This window comes from Etheostoma spectabile, chromosome 4 (assembly GCF_008692095.1).
Source record: "Etheostoma spectabile isolate EspeVRDwgs_2016 chromosome 4, UIUC_Espe_1.0, whole genome shotgun sequence".
Classification (NCBI taxonomy): domain Eukaryota; kingdom Metazoa; phylum Chordata; class Actinopteri; order Perciformes; family Percidae; genus Etheostoma; species Etheostoma spectabile.
The window spans coordinates 25,973,619-26,000,785 of NC_045736.1; the positions used below are offsets into that span (position 1 = coordinate 25,973,619).

The 27,167-nt window shown below is 40.1% G+C and overlaps 1 protein-coding gene and 2 long non-coding RNA genes across 4 annotated transcripts; 2 read left to right on the forward strand and 1 right to left on the reverse strand.

The window, feature by feature from the left end:
* Window positions 1-3,711: 3,711 nt before the first annotated feature.
* On the forward strand, window positions 3,712-25,735 carry LOC116688669 (uncharacterized). Its single transcript, XR_004331831.1, has 2 exons — window positions 3,712-3,755; window positions 25,536-25,735. It is a non-coding gene; the product is annotated as an uncharacterized LOC116688669 (long non-coding RNA).
* LOC116688666 (protein kinase C delta type) lies at window positions 3,976-24,973 on the forward strand. 2 transcript variants are annotated; one of them, XM_032514845.1, is made up of 17 exons: window positions 3,976-4,246; window positions 16,003-16,132; window positions 16,386-16,658; window positions 18,791-18,959; window positions 20,265-20,296; window positions 20,376-20,461; window positions 20,846-20,975; window positions 21,093-21,193; window positions 21,334-21,418; window positions 21,615-21,736; window positions 22,641-22,814; window positions 23,051-23,142; window positions 23,244-23,306; window positions 23,464-23,602; window positions 23,758-23,946; window positions 24,105-24,233; window positions 24,385-24,973. In XM_032514845.1, the coding sequence occupies exons 2-17, from the start codon at window positions 16,024-16,026 to the stop codon at window positions 24,541-24,543; spliced, it is 2,052 nt and encodes a 683-aa protein (XP_032370736.1). In that variant the 5' UTR covers window positions 3,976-4,246; window positions 16,003-16,023; the 3' UTR covers window positions 24,544-24,973. The 2 variants fall into 2 exon arrangements, with proteins under 2 accessions (XP_032370736.1, XP_032370737.1); XM_032514846.1 differs by lacking the exon at window positions 3,976-4,246 and adding an exon at window positions 4,541-4,558.
* LOC116688673 (uncharacterized) lies at window positions 25,564-26,992 on the reverse strand. The gene is made up of 2 exons (XR_004331835.1): window positions 26,905-26,992; window positions 25,564-26,212 (listed from the first exon to the last, which is right to left on the reverse strand). It is a non-coding gene; the product is annotated as an uncharacterized LOC116688673 (long non-coding RNA).
* Between the last annotated feature and the right edge of the window lie 175 nt (window positions 26,993-27,167).

Genomic DNA, 27,167 nt, shown 5'->3' on the forward strand with positions numbered 1-27,167 from the left:
CATGTTTTAGGATACAACATTTGTCGTCACATACAGCAAACATCTCCTCACTGTCCGCAGAACACACTGTTAAAAAACGTGGTCTCTGTAGACAGCCGAGGGTTTACACACAGCAACAAAAACAAACTGTGCACACCTGCACCACAAAGCACACACAAACAGTGTTCCAGCGTTCCAGCTAATAAACAGCAAGAAGGATTTGGGGGTGGGGGTTAGTGCACGGAGGCACAGAAGGGAGGGGGAGGGATGAGGAGAAGGAGGAGCAAGCTAGTCTAGTTTTGTTTGAAAATAACAGTAAAAGTAACGTCACCCAACATCGCACCTTTAATTAGTTAAATTATTAAATTAGTTTATTAAAGAGTTCGTTTAAGCCAAAACAACCAAGTCTGACAGAGATGGACTGCAACCATCTAATCAGTGCTAGCATAAATATTTAAAGACAAAGAAAAAGCACAAAACATTTTGGCCTATTTCTTTTTCAACATCTGCAATATTAATGTCTGTAGAGTTAATCAGAGCAGGCCCGATGTCAGAGCTTACTGAAGAAAAGAAATAGGATTTGGATTTTAAATTATCGGCCAGTGTAGGGAGAGATCAGGACCAAAAGATCATTTTCAATAAGATGAATAAAGATGAAGTAATTGCATGTCAGTCAGAAACTAGGCAGAACAGAACATAGGCAGATTGGGGTTGCTCTAGATACATGATCCCAGGAGTGTCAGTGACCCAATACTCACTTGAAGTACGAAAACAGAGAGAGAAGTGAGAAAGGCATTGTAAGCAGGGAAAGATGTTCATTCCAAGCACCTGAAAGTTAAAGACACCTTTTTCCACTTCTCCTCTTGAGCATGAAGTCATATGCAAACACATTCACAAAACCTTTCCCTTGGTAGCCAGGGATCCAGAGATGCAGAGAGTGATTAGGTAACTGCCTGCATGTTTGGATCAATAGCGTTCCATTTCTGTAGTCTCGGCAAATTGTAAGAAAAGGACCTCTAAAAATAGTTTTGAAAAAAAAGTCAGCTTCTCCATGCACACACTCGAAAAGTTAATCTACATCCAGAAGGCCAATAAGAGATTCAAGATAGAGGGCCTGTATTGCATTACCAAACTCAAATGCTATGCAGGCCAAGATTCAGTATCAAACTGAGATTATTAGGATAAATCAATAGGAAAGGCAGCAAATAGTGTGAGATTTAAGAGATGAGACAGTGAAACAAACTGTACAGTATGGAGGCATTTCAGAGGGTCCAGTCTTCCTTCCCAGGCTGAGTAACCTACATGACGCCAGCAAAGGCAGGTTAGCAACTTTCCACACTGTAATCTCAAAATAATTTTCCAATACAAAACTGTAGAGTAGACACACCTGACCAAAGTTTGAGGTAAGGGTTCTTTGAAGGAGAAGTGTTCCATTTGATCTTTGTTCTTGTCTATTGCTCCAATCTATGCAAGAATGAAAGAGAACATACAGTATGTGTTGATAGCATAAAATAAGCAGCTGAGTAAATTTATGAACACAACAGAGTGTACCAAAGCCCTGCTGATATTCTTGTGTGGTGGCTCTCACAACATTTCAATCCAGAAACAATACAAACACTTTTAGATGTTCTTTTGTCATTTATTGTCACAACTTGAAAAGAAAATCACTTTGACCGTTTCCAAAAGAATAAAGTATTACGCTGCTTTTAGAGATAACCCAACCTTTAGCCAAAGGTTTTACAAACATTATGTTGCCATCGATGAGCTAAGTCAACCCAATATCTGTCGTAACACTGGTTTACCTCAAGGCCATTTCAATGCAGAGCCTGTTCAACTTCTCTACGACCACAAACATGCAGTTATCGGCCTTGAAACATGAATTTGGTGTAAAGGAAAGAAGAGGGGACTATGAAAGGCAATGCATAGAAAACAGCTGAAGAGAGAGAATGAATGAGATGCAAATGAGGACAGATGAAGAAAGGCAGATTTAGTCTGTGACATGTCTCTTGATAAAAGGACTATTTATCTTCTTTTCCAGGGATTGTTTTTCATCCCTCCCTCCCTCCCTCTGTTCATCTCATTACTCACTCTGATGTTTGCCCTGGCACCGCTGGGATGGCAGAAATGGCCATCACACCAGGAACCGTCTGGGTCCCCATCCTGGATACAGGTCTAATAATTCACCCAAAAATATTAAACCATTTTTTAATACAGTGTATGCAATTCCTACAGCATGTGGTAATTTGCTCTCCTGCAAGAAAGTAACTGTATTACTTAAAGGAGAATTCCAGTCAATTTCAACACGTAGCTCTGTTGTTTGTAAATTCTGATTGCTGTCAGTAGAGAGAAAAATGAAAACAATTGGTGCTGCCTACACCGTGTTATCCTCCTGCTAGAGTTAGCACCCAACAGGCTTAAACAGGGCAAGTTTTTAAAAAAAATGTATCCTCTAAACATGTTCAAAATATCGTTACAAGTGCCTACCCATGTGTCAAATTAACTGTGTTCACTTGGAAGGAATAACAGCACATGACTAGGCACTTGTAATGACATTTCGAGCATGTCTAAAGGCTAAAAACAAGTTTAAAACATGCCCTGTTCAAGCCTGTTGGGTGCTAACTCCAGCAGGAGGATAACTTAGTGTAGACAGCACCAATTGTTTTCATTTTTCTCTCTATTGACAGCACTCCAAATTTACAAACAACAGAGCTACATATTGAAATTGACCAGAATTCTCCTTTAACATAACTTGTGACATCAAAAAACAATGCACCCCTCTGTCCTACATTTCTTCCTTCAGAGGGTTGTGATGGTGACAAAATCTTTTTTGCTTGCTTGTGTTGAGGAGAAAATCTTGCTTCCACAATCCAATATAATTCCTGTTGAACCAGAATGCTGAGGCGGGATAAAACACAGGGAGGTATCACTCAAGTGCAAATCCACTGGTTATCAGTTGTGAAAGCCTGAGGCAGGTTTATTTGATGGGAGTGGCAGGCAGGGGTCACTGATTATGAAAGCATGAGGTAATCATTGAAGATAGACAGTTTTTCCAGGAAATGATGGAGTGAAAGTAATGAAAAGAGTTACATTTTCCTATCATGGGCCTTTGCGTCTTTTATGGTGGTTTGTGAGATACTGACAACTGGCTTCTTTTATGTGTTCAATATTTTGAATTGGCGGGATGCAATACTATGTCACAACAAACCGTAGTTTTGAGTGATCTTGAGATTAATATATGCTTGGCTGCAAATATGTGTCCAGTTGCCAAGGCTTTGTGGGCTGTGTGAGTGGGCTGAGACGTTTTGTAGTCATATCTATTGTCCTTCAGTTGATTTGTTGTCCCATGCTCTAAATGTTTTGTGGCGGTGACAAGGTGATAATAAGTAGCCTACTATAGTCTTACTCAGTAATCTATCAGCATTCAACCCTGCTCGCATATTCTGTACGTCATTGTTGTAACCCTTTTTAGAGCTATAAATAGCCCTTTAGGAGTTGAGACAGGCTGCCCATATTTACATGTCAAGTCTCTCATACAGTCATACAGTTTTGGTGGGTGTGGGACTGATGACTCAGCACCACATGGATATCTACGCTTTGCCTTGTGGAGGTGATGTGGGCAGGGCCAATGTGGAAAGGCATGGCCAGTTGGATCAGCCCATAGACTCCATAGACTGCACTCTCTCTAAACTCTAAACCAGTGTGTGTGTGTGTGTGTGTGTGTGTGTGTGTGTGTGTGTGTGTGTGTGTGTGTGTGTGTGTGTGTGTGTGTGTGTGTGGTCCGAGCATTGATTTCCTGGTTTGCGGATTCTTCTTTCATTTTTTTAACTGAAAGGGAATTGTGTAAATAACAATACGTGGATTAAATCCCATTTCTTTTGTATGATAGGCAACATGATTTGCGCAGTCTCACTTCTCTATGTGTGTGTGGTGTGTGTGTGGTGTGTGTGTGTGTGTGTGTGTGTGTGTGTGTGTGTGTGTGTGTGTGTGTGTGTGTGTTTGTGTGTGTGTGTGTGTCTCTCTCTCTCTCTTTGGGAATTCACCTGGTTGACGTCACACTCCACTCCTTAGCACCGCTCGCTGCCATAGAGCCGTAGTACAGAGCCAGACGCCGAGAGGCAGGCAGCTTGAATTAACAGCAGCCGACTTGAACACTTCCTTAAGCACTATCGAAGATTTTGAAATCAAACCGCCGAGGGACCCGTGGTTTAAAAACAAAACCCGGTAAAACCTCGCAACAAACAAGACACCTTTCTGCTCAGCGGAAGAGGTAAGTCACAGTTTCTTGAGAAGCGGTTAAACTTCTTCGCGGTTGGAAAAACTTGTTTGTGTTGTTTGACAGATGGGACATTAGTTGTTTGCGGACCGGGGTAGCCTATGGGTGTCAAGAGTCGCCTGTCTTTACTGTGGCCCGGCTTCGGCTGATATTTTGCCAAATAAAGAAGCAGAGCTCAATTGCAAACCTCACTTCAATAACGTTAGTGGAAGTAACGTTAACAGGGCTGTCTGGCGTTGGGAAAGAGAGGAGTTGCTGTCGCGGAATGTCTCCCTCTCCTCGCCGTGGTGTTGAAGTTAACGTTACGTAAGTTAAACCATGTTTCAGTGCTTGCAGATCCTGTTAACGTAACAAAACAAAACTGGGGAAGCAAAAATCAACACCGCGAAGTCGGTGTGTTCGCTTCATAAATTCCTCCAGCGAAGTCTTATCCTATGGCAGAGGGATCAGTTTCATCGATGTAGCTAGCTAACTTTTTGTGGAAAATTAAAAATGGGGGCAAACGGTGGCGTTCATTGAATACAAAACAGAAAAAAAGCATTCACATAATTTGAGTTTTTATCCCATTTAAAGGTGCAATATGTAATACATTTACATATTGCACCTTTTTAAAGACGGTTTAGCTGCATAATATATCAGGGGACAAGCTTTACTTTAAACCACTTTAATTCCACACCTCAAATGTGCATTTCTGGGGTGGTTTAAATGAATGTGATCAATCATGCGGGCAAGCTGTCAAATATGTTTACATGTTACATTTGGGTTTCTCAGGGGCGATTCTAGGATCAGACCTTTTGGGGCGGGTTTGACACGGTTTAGTTCCTATGATGACGACCAATTTGACAAAATGTTCTAACATTCAGCAATTTGAGTTGCTTACGTTTCAATTTGGGTTCTAATCTGCCCCGTGTAATTACCAACTTCTTCTCTGGTGACTACCAACGTTAAACTTCACAACCGCACTCCTGCTCTCCCTCTGACAGATCAGATAGAGACTCAGCCAAAAGATGGGAGTCTGGCACAACCATCTCCGATTGGCCAACGCTATGTTTCTGTTAACCCTTTTCTTGATGGGGTTACAGGTGCATAGCATTGGTGTCAGCGACACAGGATATTAAACCTGTTTCAAGCCCTTTTGAATTTGTAATTGTTTGTCCTCTGTCACTAACAGACAAGTCCGCAAATTCTAACTTGAAGCACAACAATTTATTTAAAAAAAATATGTGTGTTTATCTTTGCTCAAATTCAACCCTTAAAGTAACTTAATCCAGGATGTTTTGAGGAATATAAACTGACAAAAAAGCAGCACTGACATTAATAGGGTCCATATAAATTTACTTGGCTAACTATTAACTGTTACAGCTAATTCAGATCTTTATAATTCACTGTACATCCAGTCACACAATTAGGAGACATTATAACTCTAATTTGTGGAGTTCAAATGCAGATAAGTTTTTGTTGCCTTTACTTGGTTTGAATCCCAGGTTTCATTCTTTGGTTTTTGGTATGGTTTGACAGAAAGCTGGCAGTGTCACTGCCAATATAAAGACAATACAGATGATCACCAACACCACTTTGCTCATTGTGGTCTAACTTGAATTGGAACCGGTTTGTGTTGTTCACCTGAGACCAATAGTCTATGATCCTGAAAGAGCAAAGGTGCTTTCCTAATTGCACTCACAAAGTATAGCAACCATATTTGCCGTCACATAACAGAATAACTCCTTTACCATCCTTCATCCTTTTTTCTTGGTGAAGTCAATTATTGAGAAGCAGGTTACATGTAAAACACAATCAGAACAATGTATTTGTGACAACAACAAAAAAGTTACACGCATCAGCAGGAAGACTAAATAAGTCTGTGTGAAGACTGCCCTGCATTCTTCAGCCTTCTGAATCCACAGTAGCAGACATGACTTGTTATCTCCCCTGGTACGCCAAACACAAATTCTATTTTGGTATATTCCTTCCATTGCTTGTGAAAGTCTTGTGTCACACACTACAACACAGTTCTGCCTTTGTGGCAAGACTCTGTATCCTGTTGTTATCTTCTGGTGGCAATGCAGCTTTGTGAGCGCAGGTAACATTATCTGCCTGCATCTGTCTGCAGTTACTGGTGTGTAAATATTGGCTTGTGGCTTCATGAGCTGCTTGAAGGACACGGTTGGGACATCTGCTCAGTGAGGAGTTGCCCATGCAGCACTGATCTCTCAATTTTACAACACCCATAAAACATCACCTGATTAATTAAGACAATGGTTAGACTGTTATTAGGCTGTGTTGTCTGTGAATAATTGATGAAAAAAGTTTTATTTTACAGTCTGATAAGCTTCAGTACAGAAAATGAAAAGTCAAAAACCATTAAACGAGTAAACTTAGTAGAACAAACTAAACTGAGTGTACTAATGTTGATAATACTTAGTCTAGATTTGAATCATAATTTCTTATATAGAAACAACTTTACCAATAACATATATATATTTTTAGTTGTGTACTTACAATGTCCCACATGTTTTCAGTAATGGCCCCCAGGAAGTGAGCCGGATTCTGAAGCTAGTTTAAAACAGGGGCCAAAGGGTGGAATTGCACCTTCCTTGTTAGTCAGGTAATGCCTTCCGCCCCCAAAATACTTTTCCCCATAGACATACATGGGAAATGAGACGATAAAATATGAATATGAAAATATGAAAGGCACAGTACCTCCACTGCAACTCTTTTGTTACAATGTACAACAATACATTGTTCTTTAAAGAGCACCTGCTGTTATGCGCGCACACACACACACACACACACACACACACACACACAGGCGGACACTCAAACAAACACAGGTGTTTGGCTTAAATTTGCGTAATTTGCACGAGGGGATGATAGTTTGGCTCAATACTTGCCCTTGGCCTCTTGTCACTCTTTTTCTCTCTCTCTCTCTGTCCCACACACCCACTCCACATCATGCTAGCTATCCTGCATTTTGTCTGTCTTAACCAAGGCTTTGTGAACTGTGAGCGAGGCAGAAATGGACACCGCTCTTAATGCATGTGGATAAAGGACTCGCCCACACACACACACACACACACACACACACACACACACACACACACACACACACACACACACACACACTGACAGGATTCATTCCATGCTGGTATAGCAGGTTTAAAACCGTGCCAAAGAGCTAAGTGACACAGTGACTCAGGAAGGGAGAGAAAATCTGGGAAAAAAGGTTATTGCGCTACAACACTGAAATCTGTGTCCCTGCGTCTATACATCCAATAGACAGTTATGAACAGCTTGTGTTTATGTGGTCTTAGGTTTATTCAAAGCACAAAGGGAAAATATAACTGTCAGTATCACTGGAATACATGTATTACAACAGTTATTCATCTGACTGACATTGAACCAGCAACCTCAGCTCTGGTATCCTTCATCAAATCCCAATTACTTTTCTTTCCAGTTCTACTTTTTCCCCATTGCTCGGTGAACGTACTGTATGTGTGAGAAAAAGAGAGGGAGACAGAATTTAACATCACAGAAGGGTATTAAAATGGTATTAATCTACATTTCATGCTTTTTTCGCCTATAGGTGTTGTTGTCTTCCTAGTCTACGGGACTGTTCCAGATGTCCCTTGTTTTCCGCTTTCTTTGTATTAACTTTAAACTCCGGTCACATCAAGGAACATTAACCAAAACCTCTGAGCAATGTTACATGCTGAAATTGGCAAGTTTTAAGGAAAATTTGGATTTTGCAACAAGGCAGGACTGTTCGGTGCGTTTGGGGAATGGTTGTAAAGACTTACAAAGAATATGTGTACAGCATTTACTCTCTAGCTAGGACCTTTTTGGGACCCATTAGTGGGGATTTGCTATGGACAAAATACATACAGCAATACACTGGTAAGAGCAAAGGACGTTTAACCTTGTATGCAGCTAATTTTAAAGCTCACGTTACTGTATTCTTCATTCAATATAATGTGCTCCTGTTGCCAGAACTTCCACCGCAGTGCTGTCAAGATAGGTCTGGCAATGCGATACTAGTGTCTCCCCAGACAACAGCTGTAATGTCTGTTGAAATGACCTCTGTTTGTGTGTGTGGATGGGTGGTGTGGTGTTAGACATTAACCTTGGTCAGAGAGAAAGGATGGCTTTGATTCTTTCTAGCCAGTCTCTACTGAAATTCATTAAAGGGTAACTACTGTTTTTTTTTTTTTTTTTTTTGTCTAAGGGACCAATGGGAAAAACAATCTTTGACATTGGTCTTGTATTAAGCAAGATCGCTGCAGTCAGCAATGATGAAACAAGCTACAATGTAAGTTAATAGGGCAATTGTGCAGCTTGTATTTAAGTTTACAAAAGTGCTTGTTTTGCCACTGACAGGCTCATGCTACGTTTACACGTGGCTGGCTATTTTCATAAATGAACGTTTTAACCTCTCTTTTTTTCATAAATAACATCTTGCACAGCTGTCAGTTTTCATAAAAGTGTTAGTTTACACATACCCGTGTGTATATATATGCCGTCAATGCTGTCAAGAGCCTGCCAGGCCTGTAGGTGGCAGTGTAACGAGAAGCTCAAGCCCACATTGGTCAATCAGTATCCCAAAAATAGCGACAACGGACACTTCCTCTCGCTTCTCGTCCTCTGCTACCTAAAACTCCATTTGTCTCAGTTTACATGCAAATGTGCAATCGAAGTTTTACGAAATCTTCCCTCTGGAAAGAATTGTTTTCAGAGGCAGATTTGCCGTTTGCGTGTAAACGAAGGGAACAAACAAAGGGAAATGTCATTTTTCAATACAACCATATACATGTAAACAGGGTATCAGATTAATATAAGTGTCTGACAGCATTATGGAAAAGATTTTGAAGGAGGAAGACTTTTCGGTTAAAGAGTAAGATCCTTTTTTAAAACATTAAAACATCCGTGAAATTGTGTTTGGTAAAGCCACCAGACTTCATGTAAATAAATAGTAATTTCAGCATCATAAAGTACACTTCATTCAAAGTTGACAGAAACAAAATAAAATGATAAAAAGCCGATATTCCACTTTTCCAACCATCACAACTCTAGTTTTCTGGTGGGTTTAGCGCTAGTGGCCTATCTCTCTAGGGATCCTTTCCATAATTTTGCCGTACACTAATAATAATCAAAGCCTTTCAGTTCAAATAAAGCACTTTGAGTGGACCAAAATGACGATACATATCTGCCCCATAGGGTTACATTGCAGCCCGGTCTGTGGCTACCGGTTACAGCGTTCATGCTTAATACTGGACCAATTAAAATTTTTCAATCGGTCAGTTACACAAAAAAACAAAGGAAAATAGGGTCCAGGTTAAAAAGTGTGTGTGTGTTTGTGTTTATGTGAGACCAAGCTATGTTAGCTTGTGCAGCTCTAATTAGCCAGGTCATTGCCTAGCCAGCTCCATCCAGCCAGGCTCTTCTGGGTCTCTTTTACTCAGACTTGCACTCCACCTTTCTTCTCTGACATTGTGTGTTGACAGCACAATTTCTTGAAGTAACTGTAAAAAGAACACAAAGTGGTAGGACAAAGAAACCAAAGTTTGTGTGAATCTTAAACAGTGATCAAAGGTGTTTTGATCAAACCAAACCTCCCTTTCCCGAGCCACATTAACCAACTCCGACTGGGGGATCCCGAGGCGTTCCCAGGTCAGGCTGGAGATATAATCCCTCCACCTAGTCCGGGGTCTTCCCCGAGGCCTCCTCCCAGCTGGACGTGTCTGGAACACCTCCCTAGGGAGGCGTCCAGGAGGCATCCTTACCAGATGTCTGAACCAACTCGCTCCTTTTGACACAAAGGAGCAGCGGCTCTACTCCGAGCTCCCCACGGATGACTGTGCTTATCCCTATCTCCACATTTCCTCATATTTCCTGATAGTGATTACCAAACTACTTTTTTGGTATACAGTATAGGAATGTGTTAAACACTTCCTGGTTTTAGTTGACACCATCAGCAGGGCAACATTAAGTTAGCCAGAAACCTCTAAAGCCTGCATAACCTTGCAGGTGTTATGACATGTTGTTTGCATCAGAACAGGTTGATCTGTTACCTGCGTCCTTCTTTTCTTCTTCTAGCTTTTTTCCTGTCAGGCTAGTTTTCTTCCATCCACGTTTTAGACCTTTGCTTCGCCGTCTGTGACATGTTCAATGTCTTCCATTTAAAATGGCCTATTTGTGTTGAGTCAGTAGAAATTGAACAGGTGTTACTGACAACATTATTAGTGTGTGCATTCCTGAGGTCCTAGTGGCGTGCATGCTGGCTCACTGGAATGGCTCACTGTAAGACTTGTTGACACTGTAACTGAGTCATCATGATTGCTATTTGTTACACCTGTGCGTTTCCTGCTATGACCCGTCAAAATGTTTGCTGTTTAAAAAGGTATGTTGTCTAGGTGCCTTTTAGTCCTGAAAGACGTCTACAGTACAAATAAACTAATTGGTTGTCTTGGTAGGCCTGCGTGTTTAAGATGGTTGTCTGTGTATAGTATAAAAAAGGTTTTAAAAGGTTCTAAGTTCTACACTGTTCACCCAGTGAACAGTGTAGAACAGTGTAGCCTACGCATGATACATAAAACATGCTGCTTTTGGTGTAAACAAACCTTTCTTGTAATTATTTGGCAAAGGGTAGCCTATTTGGGGAAAATGCTCTCAAACATTAACAATGTAGAATAATGTATTTTTGAACAAGACTAAATCCCTTTCTGTACTGCAGGCAGCTCTAAGGCTGACAAATAAGAATAATTTCCCTATAAGGATTTATACTCTATATCAATAACATTTCTCATTGATATTTGGATTAGTGAGGAAGGAAGGAAGTTCGGTTGTCGTTGCTTTCTGTGTAATTGTATCTGTCCTTGTTCATTCCTACCAACTAAAGATTGACAGACAAAAGTTCCCCAACCTGCTAGACCTGCTTGCTTGATCTTTTCTTCCACTGAATGACATCTCCACTAACCTTTTGATGTGTAAATTGCTGTGCATGACTTTGACGCTATCTTGTAGGCAGTCACGCGTCTGTCTCCAGTATTGTGTTGTATTTAATGCATTTAATAATTTACACTGTTTATTGATCCCCAGTGTGGAAATTAAGGTTTACACTCTTTTGTAGTAATCGCTACACACAGGCCTGAAATACACACACGATCAGGACCTAATCATGCCCAAATGGAGAGATGTCAGAGTGAGTGACTAGCGCCTTGAGCGGTCGAGTGGGTACAGTGCCTTGCTCAGGAAGTGAAGTGGCATCTCTCCAGCTCCCGATCCCCACTCAGTACTTTTGGTCCCTTTTGGACTGAGCTACTGCCACCCAACGGAATCTTGGTTTCACGTCATTACCACTAAAGGTTATTTTCCTGGTTTATTAATTGTATAATCAGAAAAAAAGATTTCAGAAAATAGGGCTAGCTGGGAGATAATTGCTGAAAACGTCTATCCCGATAAAAAGCAAGGTACAGTAATTTTATCTCGAGAATGATGTCACAATGTAGCATGTTTTCTGGTAATTCAATAAATACTATGCTAAAATACTCTACATGAAATAACCACATGGTAAAGCTTTTTTTATTTTATTCTCTTTTGTGAATTAAATACTTGACAAATGAAAAGTAGAATTAGAGTATTTTCTAATTTTATAAAGAATCTTAGTGCAAAATTAACATAACGCCATAAAAAGATATACAAAAGACATTTTCATATTGTTTTGACGATATTTGGTCATATCAACCAACTCTACCAGAAAATCTGCTGTCATGATTTATATCGTTGACATTTGAAATGACCCATATATATCAGGATAGAAGGTTTTGACCATATTGCCCAGCCCTAATATTTCATAAAACTCTTCAGTGCTGATATTACTGGTCACAGGGATTTTGAGTCAAGTGGTTTATAATTACATGTTCTAGTTATGTACATCTCGCTGTTGTCATGTTTTTTCACATACTATATCTTTGTTCCAGGTATAATTTATGAATGACGTTGAACAAATTTAACCCATAGACCACAGGCAGGGGGGTCCAGTGGTACATTTACTGGGACTTGACAGTCCTTTCAGTCAAGGCCAAAAGCTGAAGACTTACTTCAGAGTAGCTAAAAAGCTCCTTAAGGCCACACACATAAACAATATCCATCTTGCTGGAAGTTGACTTCATTGTGGCCAGACCTAGTAAAGGCAAATCGGATTGCTTATCATGCCCACATGCCCTGCCTTCCAGTGTGTTGTCTATCTTTTTTTCTATCCCTCCCTTTTGCCTTTTCCTCTACCAACCTCTTCCCCAATTGCATGTGCTCATTTTTTCCACTCTCTCTCTAGGGAAACAAGGCTCTCTTTTCTACTAGCAATGCCTGTGTACATAAAAAAGAAATGGACTCTAAAAGTATGCCTTGGTGTGTATTTCACATGTGACATAACTATCATTAACTGTGTGTCTGTGTGTCCGTTTGTCCGTTTGTGAGCTTGCATGGACAGTATTATAACTAATTGTTTCTCAACCCTCCTCACCCAGAAACAGCCGCTTGTTTAGGAGTCTTTAGATCCCTGACAGGCTTGCAGGGTCAGTCAAAGCCTTCAGCAGCAGCAACAGAAATGTGTTGTTCTCCTGAAAATGCACAATATCCAAAATATGATTAGCCAAGAGATGTAGGGATGTAGCCTAGCTCACATGCATTGTGTATTACAATAGCTTTTTCCCCCAATATAATCCATCTCCGTGACTCTGAGCTCTTTATAAATACTTATTATTATGACAGTCTTTAATTCATATTTTTTACATTTAACACTATATGTAGCCAATGTAAGCCACTAATCATCTTGTAACTTGTCTACTTTTTTAGTGTGCTTTGTTTTTTATAAAGACATTGTTTTCAAGTGAAATTGTATTCACGTCATCTTAATGATAGCATGGTACTCTTTGGTGTTGGTCCTATTTTACTATTTTTTTGCTGTGTAGCCTATGACTGACCACTGCAGTGATCCTATCTCTCCGCCAAGATCCCTAAAGTTTTCCTGTATCGTCCTTGACACCAATTATACTTCGGCAGAGGTTTGTCATTTTGGAACAATACAGGGTGGCTTTTTTTGTAGAGATGTTGGAGCATGGACTTCCAGGTGCTTCAGTTTCCCCAAAGTCATTGAATTACAAAATTGCCCGTCTGTAGTTAATGTATGTTGATTTCACTAGCTAACATTTGAAAATGCATGTGCATTTCTTATGAAAAACCAGCGGTTACTAATTTACTGTCAAAAATATAAGTCAAAGACTTTGTTCACATGCCATTCTGGTGGCCAGTTAACTTTAAATTAAACTTAATGGTTGACGTGTCTTCACCTACTGAGTAACCTCTGACTTTTAGAACAGTTGGGGGTTAAGCGGCTTGCTCGGACATATTCATACCTGAGACCTGCTCAGTGTGGTTACTGTAAGCTCTTGTACTGCTAAGTAGCTCCTCATAGCGATTAAAAATAAAAACCCGAGAATTAGAATGTAGATTTCCACTTTCAAAACCTTTTTAGTTGCAATAGGAAAATCCTCCAGAACCTAATGCTTTCACTCTGCATTTCAATGCAAATTCTGCATTTTGAGTGTCACTTAGTTCAACATTGCAACTATGCCACCTTTTGTTGCTGGGCAGCAAACATGTATATCACAGCCACACCAGTTCAGTCAGGACCTGAGCTTGACATTCAGCAATGTAAAAAGGAACATGAAAACAAACAAAACTTGTCACATTATGAATGAATAATTATGAAAACAGACACACGGAGTCTACGGTACATTTCCGTTCAGGAGTTTAATGTTCATATGCATACTCAGAAGAAGGAGATTTCTCTGTGCATTTTGCTTTTAGGAATTACTTTAACGAATTGTCATTTCATAGAGAACCTAAGCATCATTGTGTAGTAAAATGAGAGGCCTTAAATCAGTGCCATATCTCTGAAATGACCATTAAGCCAAGATTATGGTAATGGTGCAAGAGACTAAAGCTAAAAGAAATTAAGAAACTTAAATGCTCACACAAAGTACTGTGTAGAGGAATTGTGTGGGATTTTATTGCTGCTTTGGGAATTAGGACGTAGGCCCTCTGGGGCCTGCTAGACCGAGACGTAGCTTATGTCTTACTCTTTGGTGTGAAATGGTGTCAATAACATGAAAGCTTCAGTGTTTGTTAGTACAGTTCCTTCAGTTACAGATCTAACATGTGGCTTGACTGGCTGCCCCCTACATTTACAAAATGTCAGTTTATAATCTGTTATAACACATCCCCTTTTGAATCCTAATGTTCAGTTTCAGCTATTGTTTTCACAGTAAAACAGTTTAGTATTTAAGATTGATTTACTGAACACTTTAGCTGTGGAAAACGTGTGTGTCCTTCTGGGACCTTATAGTTTGCTCTTAGCTGTCATACTGATACTGACTGCTTCTTCAAAAAAGAAATCTTTAAACTGACTATCTTACATGATAATTTGGGATCATGAGATATGATAAATGTTATTAAGCACTCTTTGCCTACTGTCATTTTGCCTTCCACGGAGAGATGCTCAAAAAGCATTTTTCCTGTGAAGACCAAATAGCCTGACAGACAATAGACAGCCTGGAACACACGTGCGCGCGTCTTTCTATTTATTGTGATGTATTGAAGGAATCTGGTCAGTTTGGCAGATTAAGAATTACCCTGATAATATTGTTGCTTAACCCCCATAAAAACAGGAAGAGGAAGTGTACAAAACCCTTGGAAAGTAGAGCTGTACAAATCTGTCAGTGGAGAAATTCAGCTTAAGTGAAGCAAGCAGGTTGACACTTTTGCAAGCTGTGGTTTGTTTCAGTTTCATACTTTTGATCGTACTCTAGATTGTCTCAGAAACATCCATAGCAGTTATAGATAGAAAAGCTGGAATTCTTTTTTTGCAAAAGACATTATTCTGAAATACAGAAAACCCTGATACCTGAACAGTGAGGTCCAAGAAAACAGAGCAATATAATGAAGAGCGTTTTAGTCAACCATTCAGTTAGCAACGGTCTATAGAGCTTTATACCTCTGTACTAACAGAAAAAGGAAATACTTAAAAAGAACTAAAAAAAGGGTATTTCTTATGATGTTTTACTACAGAAGAATGGACCCAGAACTAAATGTATACAGCCGAACCAAGTAGAGACAGTTGGGATTAGGAATAAGGAATAGACAACCAGGATTTAATTGTGTTGCAAAGAATTCCCACAATAAACAATGTGAAAACAGTAGCAAAGAGACTCCACTTCAGCAGTGAAGTCTCTTTGCTACTTGTCTTGTCATCTTTTTGTCTTGGAAATGTGATCATTTTGATTTGCTCTTTCGCTCTGGTTATCCCAAACTGTGCACATGTGAGCAGGATAAGGAAATGAGACACTCTTCTTTTTTTCAGCCCCCATTACGGGCAGTTAGTTTTCAAAATGATATTGTGAGTTGAAACTTCTACTTCCTCTGTAGTTCCCATCTGATGACACTGTTAGTCACAGACTCTCTTCCTTCTCGTTTTAAGTGCGGTACTTAAGCAATCCAAGTACAAGATGAATGTGCAGGCATCCGTGCGTGGGTATGTGCATGCTTGTGTGTGTCAAGTCTTTTTTTTTTTTTTATATGGCCCAAAATCACACAATTGCCTCAAGAAGCTTTACGGCATGTGACACCCTCTGTCCTTTTGACCCAACTGTGTGCTTGTGTGAGATGTTCTAACTGTGAGTCTATGTCTTTGTTCTTAGAGGCTTAGGTGAGTGGTCACCATGGCACCCTTCCTGCGTATCACCTTCAATGCTTATGACATTGGCGTTCTGCCTCCTCTGTCTGATCCCCCCATCTGTGCCATCAAGATGAAGGAGTCTGTCAACACAGGTATGTACAGAGACACACATGCAGTCATCATTCTATTTAGATAGGGGAGTGGCACTGTAAGTAGGGAGACCAGACATCCCGGGTTTAATAATGCTCTAACAGCCACCATCTGCTGGGCTCAAAAATCCACCACAAAACCCTCTAGCAACTCCAGGTACTAGTCACTCCTTTCCTGTTACTTTCTTGAGTAAGTAAAAGAAGAAAAAGGGAGGATACATTGTGTCCCAATAATGATCCAAATCTTCTTTAACAGAGCGAGGAAAAACCTTAGTCCAGAGGAAGCCCACCATGTATCCAGCCTGGAAGTCCACTTTTGATGCTCACATTTACGAGGGCCGTGTCATAGAAGTGGTCCTCATGCAGAGTGCTGAGGAGCCATTGGCCAAGGCAACAGTGGGCGTGTCTGTACTAGCAGAACGCTGTAAGAAGTCCAAGACCACCAATCGTGCTGAGTTCTGGTTGGACATGCATCCTTCAGGGAAGGTCCAGATGGCTGTACAGTTCTACCTGGAGGACACTGATGCAGGTAAAACTGCTGCATTGCATTAATGTCCCTGCCTGGAAATATGGTTGTCTGCTTTTTTTGGGGAGTTGGATCAGAATAAATTGACAGTGGCCTAGCAAATTTAGCAAGCAACCCCAAAAATGTCATCCCATTTAAACTTAAATATGGCTAAATCCTGATTGGAAATATGTGACATTGCATTACATTTTTCAAACTGAGTCCTATCCAGCTCACAATAGCAAGAACAGCACAGACTTTCATTGTAGAAACCCATCACTCAGTGAAGTGAAAACATTTTTACATGGCCATTAAAACAGTGTTCCCTGACCGGGAATCAAATCTGGGCCACGGTGGTGAGAGCACCGAATCCTAACCACTAGACAACCAGGGACTGGTGAAGTGATTGAAAGAAGATAGTTAGCTGCCCGTAGCTGAGGAAAGATCCCCTGCCCCCTCTCTTTCCCTCTCCTTCTGTGTGGATGTATAATGCCCTCTACTGGCGGAAAGGATTCCTCATCTGGTGTTCATTTCCTTGCACTTTCTACCAGAGATGGTCCGATACTACTTTTTGCGTCCTGATACCAAGTACTGATCCGATAGCAGTGTGTCATATATTTTATTATGTTTTAACAGCTGTATACTACTATCCCTTTATGGATGTGATTTGGTTTCTCTCTTTGTCAGTCCGGCTCAGATAAAACTCTTTGTGAAACATGAACAAACACAAACAAATAACTTTCTTTTACTATCCAGTTTAGTCAGTTATAATGGAAAAAGAACATGAAGTAACTACTTTAACATAGATTTTCTTTAGGGCTTTATTATGTTAGATCGGTGCATAAACTCCAGTACTTCCCGATACCAGCGTTTTAAGCAGTAACAGAGGCGACACCGATACTGGTATCGGAACATCTCTACTTTCTACACACACCAATTAAACGTTTGTTATTGTGGACCTCTCTGGCGACATTTCACACACTAAGTTTTTTAGCTGACTACAAGATTGGCCATATAGCCAATGTACTGTAACAATCCTTCAAGGCCATGTAGGAATTTAGCCTCTGGGCTGGCAATACTTTGAATAAGTAGCTAAGATACTGAACACAACAATGAATATTTATATTTATATGGAACTACACATGTAACAAGAAGTGTTAATGTCTATTTCTCTTGATACAGTGTACAAATGTGTTTACTTGGACTAGGGTTAAAGAAGATACATACAGTATATTAGGCCTATTGATATTTATGATAAGATAACTTATTTTTTATGTTTGTTTTTTTTTGTTCAGATCTAACTGGTCTGTCCTGTCAGGAATAAGGGGGAAACATTGAGTCAGTGGGGATGACAAGGCCACTTAAAGATATTGAATAGCAGCACAATTGATCCACCATTGGCAACTTCAAAATCCTATTACTGTTGTCATCTGCTTTCAAAAATCTAATTTAGCTTCACTTCAGCTGTTAGAAGCAGAATTTAAGCAGAGCTGTACTGGCTGTTAGTACTGTATGTACAGCTGTTGGCTCACCGCTCCTGACCGGGGACCCAGTCTCTGGTAGTTGCTTCTGTCTGCCGACATGGAGTGGGATCGAGTGAGATTAACAAACTGGTTCTGTTTAGGGGGAATTTCTGTGTGGGAGTAGCACAGTCAGGGGTTCACTGTTCAGGGTTGGAGAGGGTCATGAGAGGGGTGTGTCTGCTGTTATAAAAGAGACCCATACTCCATCAGCTCCCTCCTACTCACTCTACAGGTTTCCTGAAAAGCAGCCCGGAGTATTTTTAGGCATGTGTGAAAACCCTCAACGTTGTCTGCCTCCCCTTTCGGTGTTCTTTCCCTTGCCCTATCTCTCACTCCTGCTTTCTTGGCTCAACTCACTGAAGCACTGTCCAATAAGAAACATCTGTCAGTAGAATGGCAGAGAGGAAATTAGTTTATCTCGCCTCATCACTCTTCCCACTTTTCCCTGTCTATCAGTTGTCTCTTTAAGGCTACTCCTTTTTTGAACTGCCCCCTAAAACCATTTTTCTTTTTGTTTGGGAATCAATAAAAGTTTATTTGGATAGTAATGTACTTTTAAAGCTGCTTGACAAACAAGTTTTTAATATAAGAGGAATACAGTAATCTGATTTGTAAACTGATCTCTCCTCTCAGCGTCGTGTCAGCCATCAGTGAAGGTTTCTCCTGAGGATGGAGTCACAACCCTCAACAGGAGGAGAGGAGCTTTTAAGCAGCCCAAGGTTCACTTTATCAAGAACCACGAGTTCACCGCCACCTTCTTCGGCACGCCCACCTTCTGCTCTGTCTGCAGAGAGTTTGTCTGGTGAGATGGCAATCTGGCCTTGGTTACATGACAGCTGTCATTATTATGTTTTTGTACTGAAGATGGTTAGCACATCAAATACTTGTTTTACTTTGACCTTTATTATGTTTCCGGTATCTGCTGCATTCCAGGGAGAAATTATGGTAATAATTGCCAATGCCTTTCTGTCTGGGCATGACTTATCCAGAAGCAGCCATTATTATTATTATTATTATTATTATTATTATTATTATTATTACAATCAGCATTGTGTTTTTATTAAGATGCCACTGACGGCTTTGATTATTCCAGACCATTTATGCTGTAACACAATATATGTTCTTTGAGTACCAAATGAGAAAAAAACATCAGTTGTCCAATAAAAAAATGTCCAGCCCCTACATGGGTGCTTCTCAAAAGACCAATTAGTAGTGGTTATAGGTTTTCTAAATGGAGCAGTCTGGGGGCATGTAATGGTAAAATCAACAGCAGGATTGCTTTTGTAAGAATGAGTCACTGCCTAGGGAAATCCCACAAAGCTGCAATGTTCGTTCCAACTATGTCAAAATCACTAACAAGCTCCTCCTCCTATCGCCCAAACTCCAGTATTGTCTATTAGGGATCCACCAATAATGTTTTTTAGGGCTGATAAGATTATTAGTAGTTATTGAAACTGACAAACGATATTTGGAACCAATATGCATTTACAGTGAAAAGGTAAATCAATGTCAAAGAATGTTACAAAACTATGTTTTAAATGCTTTAAGCAATAATTTAATACATTAGAAAATTTCAACATAAAACACAGAGTCAGATAGTGTTGTGGGCGTGACTTTAAATCTGACTTAGTGGTGAGTGAAACCAAAGCAAAGGGACAGACTCAGAGCTGTAGTGGAGCCTCAATAGTGCACTTTTTAAATAATAAACTATCGGCTATCAGGCAAATGAAATGCCGAAAAAGATCATCTGCAAACTGCCAAAAAAAATGGGCCGATAATCGGTCTGTCCCTATTGTCTATCCACTTAAGAGACAGCCAGGAGGAAATCTGATGTTTCCTTTAGTGTATGTATATGTGTCTGACTCTGAGGCCAAGTTTCAATCTTATGATTGAACATGTGACAGATATTTTCCAGTTATGCTGATAACAAATGAAAGCCATGAGTCACTGAGCTGCCAACTCTAGTAACCGGTCTTGCATGCTTTTCCCATGCTTGTTTTTGTACTTGCATAAAACGTTGGCGGGCCACATTATTCTTAGTTATGACCGAGGAAAATCCTTTGTTTTGCTTCATCTCACCCATTTACAATCCTTTTCTCCCATACAGGGGGCTGAACAAGCAAGGTTACAAGTGCAGACGTAAGTGTTTCTTTTTTTGCCACATATTTATCCTTTTGTATTCTTAACAGTTAACACAATATTTATTTATTTCACCCAGAATGCAATGCGGCTATCCACAAGAAATGCATTGACAAAATCATCGGCAGGTGCACTGGGTCAGCGACCAACAGTCGTGAAACTGTGGTATGCAAAGTTAATGTTCTCCAACATCAATGCCAAACCTCCCCTCAGATCTGGTACTGACTGTGAACTTAATTAGTTCGTATTACTTTTCCCAGCTATAGTTTATAACATGTGACTTATGCACTTGAAAGAAGTAGTCCATAAATCAAAAACAATAAACTTTTTCATCAGTCAATTTTACAGTACAACTTAACACCGATTTAACTAAAGTTTACAAACAACATTGATACTAGATTCAGTATTTAAGTCTTGGCTGTGGAATTTCATTTAGATTTTTTTCTCAAAAGCAACTAAAACTGGCAAAACTCACTGTCCCACCTGAGACCATTTTAATCATCATATAGCAGCTTTCTGTGGGTTTAATGGATCTGTGTTTGTTTGTAGTTCCAGAAAGAGCGCTTCAAGATTGATATGCCGCATCGCTTCAAACATTATAACTATAAGAGCCCCACTTTCTGTGACCACTGTGGCAGTCTGCTCTGGGGTCTCTACAAACAGGGCCTTAAATGTGAAGGTGAGGTCTGCCTTTCTCCTGCCTCCTTCCATACCTCTGACATTTTTCTCTTTTATTGTATATTGTATTGTGTCCCATTTTTTTACCTGACCAATCTATTTTCACACCTCTGACCAGACTGTGGCATGAACGTACACAGTTACTGTCAGAAGAAAGTGGCCAATCTGTGTGGAATTAACCAGAAACTACTGGCAGAGGCTCTGTCTCAAATCAGCCAGGTTTGTACTGATATGTAACTGTGATGTTTATTTTAGCTTATGTGGACTGTGTGTACATTTTATGCTAGTCAGTGTTAAAAAAAAGGTTATTGTCAATGTACAATGCCAAGATTATTTCAGCAAACTTTTTTTATCCCTAGAAATCTATGAAGAAGTCTGATGACTCCAATAAAGCAGATATTGGGATCTATCAAGACATCAATAGTGCAACAGCAGACCCTAGTGGTAAGATTTATGTAGTGCACACCATAATACCAAGTTCTTTGATTTAAATCAAGTTTTATCAATAAAGGTCAAATAGAAACGGTAATGTTGCTGATAGTCTGTTTAACTTTATTCATACTCTTTGAATGAGTTTGCATGTATCTTTGCATTCAGGTTTCCATATGTATTTACTCTGTGTGCAAATGTGCATTTATAGCAGATGGTAAGGCACATGAGGGCATGAGCCCATCCCCAGCCGCACCTACAGTTCCCCAAGTACGCCTCAACATGAACCACCTGGTATTCCACAAGGTGCTGGGAAAAGGCAGCTTTGGCAAGGTAGGCCCAATGGTCCCCATCTTTAAATCCTTTCCCAAATTTAGCATGAAATGATTGTGTAGACACAAAATGGAAACACATTTCACAAACTTGTTATGCCAATGATGATACACAAATACGGTAAAAGAACATCTACAAAAGAAAAAACATTCCTCCTGAAATCCAGTTTGTGGATGAAAAATACCTATCAAATATACCCATGGACATGACCGTATAATAAGCAGAAACCGTCCATATCTTCATATTTTAGGTAGCTTGGAACCTTAAGAAGTGACATTACAAAGAAAAAGAAATATGTGAAAATGTCTGTAATGCTGAAAGTGAGCTCTGAACATCATCAAGAGGAAGATTCTTATGTTATCATGTCTTAGTAATCACCATCCTTTCCTAAACCATATTTTATTTAAATTATTTCATTTTATAATTAATTAATTACCACCTCATCTGTATTTTACTTCATTTTTGATGAACTAGGTTTACTAGATCAATACATTTCCTCACTGCCTGTTACTGTACATGAGTTCTCTCACATCAATGTTAGTGTAGGAGATGGCTTTCAGATGAGAAACAAGCTTAGTTATTGATCCATTACTATAGATGCCAGGCAACATTTGACAAAGACATGACACAGCTTACATCAAATTCAACCTATTTGAGAAAAACAGAGAAGCGGGGGTTTGAATGTTCATGTATTATCCAATGTGGCCTTGTGGCAGTGCATTTCAGTGAGATCAAACATCTAGTGACCTCACTGAGTTACATTGAGATAAAGCATGTAGGAACACCTAAACAAAGGGAGATATAAATAACCTCCTCGTTTTGATTTGATTTTGCTATGAGTGCACTGCATGAAACGGGTGGGATCACACTGAAGTACTAACTCTATGTGGCTTCGACACCCCAGGTGCTGCTGGCAGAGCTGAAAGGGCAGGGCCAGTTCTTTGCTGTGAAGGTTCTGAAGAAGGATGTTGTTCTCATGGAAGACGATGTGGAGTGCACCATGGTGGAGAAGAGAGTCTTGGCCCTCGCCTGGGAGAACCACTTCCTCACACACCTCTACTCCACATTCCAGTCTAGAGTAAGGATACATATCCTGCACATTTCTACTAGTAAAACGTATAAAAGCATGTTATCTGTTAGGGAATCAACTCGGGCAGCAGCGACAAGAGTGACAATTCCCATTTATTGATAAAGACCCACACTCCTAGTCCCCCCCTTATCTGAATCCATTCTCTCACACACACACACACACACACACGGCTCTCGTCATGTCTCATTTGTTAGTGATCTGACAATAATGTGTTGTTTGTACAGGAGCACCTTTTCTTTGTAATGGAGTACCTGAATGGAGGCGACTTAATGTTCCACATCCAAGACAAAGGCCGCTTCGATATCAACAGAGCCACGTAAGTACACCGGGACATCACTTGACCACAGTGGAGGATGTGTAACTTGAACACAGTAAAACTGTGTTTTTAATCGTTTTTTTGCACATTTCAACCTTCAGATTCTATGCTGCTGAGATAATCATAGGACTGCAGTTTCTCCACTCAAAAGGAGTTGTCTACAGGTAAGGTCCCTCTGAACTGGTGTCTGCTGTCTCTATATTTAACCTGTTGACTGCAAAAGAGGACTGAACTGAATGTCTTTTTGGATTTTCAACTACAGTTCTTCAAACAGACTATACGGTAGTGGAACTGGTTGTCCATTCTTGTGTCTTTCCTCAGAGACCTGAAACTGGACAATGTGATGCTGGACAAGGACGGACACATAAAGATAGCAGACTTTGGCATGTGCAAGGAGCAAATGTTTGGGGACGCCAGAGCCACCACATTTTGTGGGACACCAGACTATATCGCACCAGAGGTAAGCTTCAGGGCCTGACTGATGTCACATTTCATACCACCACATTTCCATTAAAATTCTTAAAACCTACTCATTTTGTGTCTGTGTGTCTGTGTGTCTGTGTGTCTGTGTGTGTCCTTGTTCTCCTTGCTAACTTGAAACATCTCTCATCTCAGATCCTGCTTGGACAGAAGTACACCTTCTCAGTGGACTGGTGGTCTTTTGGTGTGCTGGTGTACGAGATGCTGATCGGTCAGTCCCCTTTCCAAGGTGACGATGAGGATGATCTGTTTGAGTCCATCAGGCATGACACCCCTCACTACCCTCGGTGGATAACCAAGGAGGCCAAGAACCTAATTGAACAGGTACCTGTTGTTGTTACTGGCACACAGTGCACATCATACACATGAATGGTTTTCACTGCAGACATTTCTTCTTATCACAACATAGTATTATAAGGAGTTGTTTTGTGTTCTTTTTGTAATAAAAATGTCTGTCTCCTTTCTCGCCATCATTATTTCAGTTGTTTGAGCGAGATCCCAGTCGCAGGTTGGGTGTGGTGAGAGACATCCGTGCCCATCCATTCTTCAAAACCATCAACTGGCCAGCACTAGAGAAAAGAGAAGTGGAGCCTCCTTTTAAGCCCAAAGTGGTATGAGCCTGTAATTATTTTTCCTGAACAATCTATGTAGGTACCTGAAATCCATTTTGTGTAAATAGGATTGCATGCATCCAGGATTGTTATTGCTTACCTGTGCTTTGATCCATTAACCTAAGTGAAATCCCTGAACTGCCACCCACAGAAATCCCCCAGTGACTGCAGCAACTTTGACCGAGAGTTCCTGAGCGAGAAGCCACGGCTCTCCCACGCAGACAAGAACCTCATTGATTCCATGGACCAAGCAGCATTCGCTGGCTTTTCCTTCATCAACCCCAAACTGGAAAACATGATAAGCAAATGAAAAAACAAAATGGCTTCTCTGGAAACACGCTCTTAGCCCAGCATTTTGAAATAGGTTCTTATCCCGTTCCCTTTATCTTCGTATGGTCTAAGTTCAACTGGATGGATAACAAGAACTTGAAAAGATCTGGCTGTAACTTCTTTAGTTCCTCTATCAGAGGATGAGGGACAAAAGGAAACCATAATCTTGTCTCAGATATCAAACTGTAAATGTGTAAAATAATATAAAGCTCCAGGAAAGTAAGGGACATTCTTATGAATCAAGGGTTACCATAATCAATGCTGGCGGAGGGTGTACTCAATGATGTTTTATATATTTCTTTAATTTTGTCAATATTGCGATGACACCTTGAATCTATACGTATCATCTAATGTACTGTACTGAAAATTTGAATTCACATGCACAACTATGGCACCCTTATTTAGTTATACAAATATACACACCCAAGTCAAGAGAGTGGTACATGCTGTATTCCCTCTTACCCTGTGTGCTTTGCCTACTACATGCCTCCTACAAAACCCTACCTGTGTATGTGTGTGTGTGTGTTAACACATGCATACAAACGTGTGGGTGTGTAGGTATTTTTCAGATGTTTAGAGTGCTCAGTTCTGGTATTGTATTAAGAACAGTAGTATAAAGTTGGGGGGAATTTAAATTGAAATAATGTTATTGCAGAACTGAATTGTTTCCTTCATTGCTGACTGCATTGTCTTGAGAAATTGGAAGACATCCCAAAAATCTCACATATTCCAAAAGTGTTAATCTATTTATTTTTTTTAATTCAGCACAGGATTTTTAACATGGCATGTCTAGTAGGTCTTTAGTGTGCCACTGGTGTCAGACATCTTTCTGTACATCAAACTGAAGCATAGTGCAAAGCAATTGATCCACACATATTCATTTTCTGGGTTGCCATCACTTATTGGAAAAAATGGTACTATACCTGTACGTCTATATTTGTTGAAGGATGTTATTTTGTGTGGGTCTGTGAGGGACGGGCATTTTACTGTAAGCATTGGGCCTTTTGAAATGTTTTACTTGAATGTAGGACTTTTAACATGAAAATAATAGTGCTGTATATGGAAATATTATGTACATTACAATGAGCTGCCTGTGAGTTATGGGTGTACTTTTTTTTTTACTCTCCATCTTTTACATCTGATTATAAATAAATAGATTGTAAATTCATGAATCCCTGTAAGCCTGTGTCACTTGATTACATGTTGAACTATGTTTACATGTGTTGGAGATTTGCATATCATGACGCTTTATATGTAGAAGTTCTTACAAAAAATAATAATCCTATTGTAAAGACTTGACATACCATAGAATATTCCATTACTCTATGCAACCCTACTGTTATGGTGTGGTCCTCTGGCCACTGCTGGTTACCAGTGTTTGCTATATTTTATGGTGCCTATATTGGACACATTGGACAAAGTACCTCACCTCCAAAAATGTGAAGTCCTTTGGAAGGGCACGAAAACATTTTCAATTTCCAAAGGGATTTCATCAGTATGAGAGCAAGACCTGTAGGCTTTACTGTCATCTAGTGGTCAGGTCCACCTCCGCGTGGAACGAGTGGCCCAAAGGCGAAGAGACATTCCTGCAGTGCGCACGGTTTATGACCTGTCTTCGTCCTCTGTCCCCAGCCGTAATCCTCTGCCTGCTGCAGAATGTGGACAGTGAACAAACAACTAACACGAGACACATAACGGCGACCTGCACTGAGCAACAAACCTGTTCAAGTTGTTGAGACATTTGCTTTCAATGCAAACAGTCTTATAGACCAATGCGGCATTAAAGTTGTAGACCCTTTTAAAAACAAAAAATGACTCCACACAATTGGCAGATTATAAAATATGATCTAAAAAGCGAAATAACCAAAGCAACAAATTTGTTTATTTACTCAACCTAATTTCCTATTATTATTGTTATCGTTATTGTTATTAGTCACACAGTCTGTTTCTGTTTGAAAGCTTATAGTGAGAGCACCGCACTTTAATACAATTACTGAATTAATTTGGGAGTAAGTGCCATGCCCCCCTTATGATTTATACATGGCCGTCCGATTTTTTTCGACTGTTCAGCCAAGATCCGATTTTCTGTAGCCCACGTTTATTGCATGCGTTTCCACCTCAACGCATGCATTTTTCCTTTTTTGTTACAATAGGCATCCGAATGGTCTATTGTTGAAGATTATCTGAGGCAGTGTAGCATATATGGTCCAAGTGCGAGGCAAAACCCGTATCAGGCTCTTTCTGGCTCCTATAAACGCTTCCCAAAACGATAAATACGCTTATTTAATAAGAAAATCACATTTGTAATAGAAAATAGATGGACTTTGAGCATTACACTCACAGTGGCAAGGCATATTTCCAGCAGTTTCTTCCGCCCTCTCCTCCAAAAACCCGACTTGATATCCTTGTGCAGCAGAAGTACGCTACCGTATACCAGCAATGATAGAATTGTATTCAGTCATTATGATAGGGCGTCATTGTGATTTATTAAAAAAGTAGTTGCCCATTTCGCCTTTTATTGCGCATTGTTGGGCTATATTTTTTATTTACTTAAATATTATATTGAAAGGAAATAAGCAACACGAGGTCACCTTCAATACTTTG